The sequence below is a fragment of the Colletotrichum abscissum genome (genome assembly GCF_030869225.1).
Source record: "Colletotrichum abscissum strain IMI 504890 chromosome Unknown Scaffold_21.1, whole genome shotgun sequence".
In the NCBI taxonomy this organism is placed as follows: Eukaryota; Fungi; Ascomycota; class Sordariomycetes; order Glomerellales; family Glomerellaceae; genus Colletotrichum; species Colletotrichum abscissum.
In genome coordinates, this window is record NW_026850110.1 from 868,630 (window position 1) to 871,500 (window position 2,871).

At 54.6% G+C, this 2,871-nt stretch overlaps 1 protein-coding gene across 1 annotated transcript; it reads left to right on the forward strand.

The window, feature by feature from the left end:
- Nucleotides 1-344: 344 nt before the first annotated feature.
- Nucleotides 345-1,931, forward strand: CABS01_09187 (SAM domain-containing protein; the record flags this gene model as incomplete). Its single annotated transcript, XM_060542544.1, has 3 exons — nt 345-615; nt 686-847; nt 904-1,931. The coding sequence occupies 3 exons, from the start codon at nt 345-347 to the stop codon at nt 1,929-1,931; spliced, it is 1,461 nt and encodes a 486-aa protein (XP_060400825.1).
- Between the last annotated feature and the right edge of the window lie 940 nt (nt 1,932-2,871).

The window sequence follows — 2,871 nt, forward strand, 5'->3', positions numbered from 1 at the left end:
GCGATCCCGACCCTGTCAGCCCAGTCCTGTGTGCTGCTTCTGCTTCCACACTTCCAATCTCTTCTGCAACGGGCCCCCGCAGCCGCCGCCACGACCTCCTCACGCTGAGGGCACCGCCGGCGCTTCTTGACACCAAGACCCCGATTCGCCTTCCAGCCTGCCCTCTCCTATTCTCGATTCGACTCGACTTGCCGCGCCTTGCTTTCTCTCTCTCTGATTGCCGCCTGCCGTTCCGACTTTTACTATCGTCGCCTCGCCACCCCTCTCCAACGTGCTATCGCACCTCTACCTCCACCCTTTCTCCTCTCCTCTGTCACTGAGCCGCCGATCAAACGCTGCCAGTCATGAACTTCGATTCGGGCACTGCTTACGCAGAGTCGGATGCCGACGACGAATACGAGCGCAGTCTGGGGCCCAACTCGCCTGTCGCCGACGATGAAGGCTCGCCAATCGACTCCGAACTCCCCTCTTCCAACGAGCATACCCCCACGACCTACGGTCACCGTAGCAGCGCCGACCGCCTACCCGAGACCATCATTTCCGAGTGGACCGCCGACGAGTGCGCCGATTTCATCAGCACAATCGGTTTGGCGCAATATGCCGACAGCTTTGTTGGTGCGTATCCCCATTGGTCTTCTTGTTGTTCTATGCATTGTGACACCTGACTGATTGCGTCTTCAACTAGAAAACGAGATTGTCGGCGAAGCCTTGGTTGCCCTACAACACGATGACCTGAAGTCTATGGGTATTGCCAGTGTTGGCCATCGCCTCACTATCCTGAAGAGCGTTTATGATGTAAAGAAGGCCCAGGACATACCAATAGAGAGCGACCATTATGTGCCGTTATGTAGGTGACGCCGCATTTCTTTTGCAGAGACTATCCACTGACATGTGCTCTCCCAGCTGCCGATGCGGAGGCCCAGTACGCGACAGCAACCCTCAAGGATATCAAGCACTTGGTCGAGCAGCTCCGTCTACGAGACGAGAGAATGAGCATGGTAGAGAAGGACCTGCGTCGACTCTCCGAAGACTTCAGACGGCTGAGGGAGGATATGCTGCCTGCGTTGCGCTTGGCAAAGGATTCATCACAACCACTGCCCAACGTCTCCAACAACAGCAACCAGGGCTATGGCTACGAGACCGTATCGCCACCCGCTCCAACACCCTCTTCCACTCAGTCGATGAGCCTGCAACGGCAGTACTCTACCAAGAGAATCATGCTAGGAACGACGCCAAAGAACAACTCGCCGTCACACCTGCAAACAACGCACGAAAGGTCGATGGAGCAAACGCTGGATCCCTCAAATGCTGCGGAACGAGCCGTGTTATCTTCATCGCATCTGGCAGCTATGAATGGCTCAGCTACGGCTACATCTCCCGGCTATCCTTCCCCGAACATGCCCTCGCCGACCTCCCCTCCGACACTTGGCGGCGCGACCTTGGGCTCTCGATCCTATCGCTCCGACCGCTCCGAAGCCCCGACGCCTTCTACACGATCCACCTTTGCCGAAAACGACCATAGTTACAAAGGCCGGGAACAGCAAACGGCGCCGAAACGCGGACCAACCCCAGCCCCCGATACACCAAGCACGAGTAACGCATCTGTCGAGATCTTCAAGTCATTCCGAGTCAGTATGGACGATCCGTGCTACAAGGTGCTGCCCGCCGCCCTCAAAAAATACCAAATCAATGCACCCTGGGATCAGTACGCCCTGTATATTGTCTACGGCGATCAGGAGCGGTGCCTGGGGCTGGAGGAGAAACCTCTGATCCTATTCAAACAGCTGGATAAGGAGGGCAAGAAACCAATGTTCATGTTACGAAAGACGAACAACGCACAAGTCGATGCGTCGTCAGAACAACCAGGGAGTGCCGGGCTGGGAGCCAGAGGCGCGACAACGGGCTATGATCCGCCTGGTGGTATCATTTAGGGGGTGATACCACTACTGATCATACTCGAAGCTTATCCTTCCTCGATTTGACTTCTTTCCCGTCCGATTATTTGAGTGGACACCAGCCGCGTGTAGGATGCGGGGCTGGGAGCTCGACAGGACCAGAGCATACCGGAGTTGGGGTTCACCTGCATAGCGCTGCGCGGAAGAGAGACGACTGACTGCTTTGGAATACTGTCACGGAAACAATGTGTGGGTTCGATTGGGCGGGGGTTTTCTCCACGGTGTTTCGTCTCGCAACTGTTCCTGGGCTGTCCAAACTCGAAACGTGGATCTGAGCAAATATTGTTTTTTTTTTTTTTGTGTACGAGCTCTCAAGCCTTGACCGGACGAGACATCGGGCCATCAAATGCCGTCATGGAGCACTTTTTTTGTTTTCTTCTCGAAGCTATCTGGAGTCTTGTGCTCTTGAAGATCTAGGGTCTATCCAACTGGGGCTTACGCTGGGTGTAAGCGGGGAGTAGAGCAAGGCGCTTGTTCGTCATGTTGTATTAGGACAGGGTGTGGTCTGATGAGACTTGGAGCGAACGTGTAACCAACACCTCAGGGAGTGGGTGGCAGGATATTTCTTGGGTTTGGGAGGGTGGCATCTGCTCTGTGCGACGCGAGAGGTCGCGGAAGCTATCAAAAAAAAGGAGCTCTTTTTATTCTTGACATCAATTTATTCACCACTTGATTCAGATCATATTGTTGCACGTGGCCACCGTGATTCTCTCTTCTTTGTTTGCCCCCCCAGCGCAGAAACCGTTCAGTGGCCACTGTCTGTCTACCCGGGCCTTGGACTTAGTAGGTGAGGCAGTGTGTGTTGACCTGATACACTGATGAGGACCGCACGATGAAAAGGTCTTTGCATGTTTTGCTGGGCGTTGTCCTTTTTGCCAAGAGAAGTGACGCACATGGACGATCTCATCAAGGATCA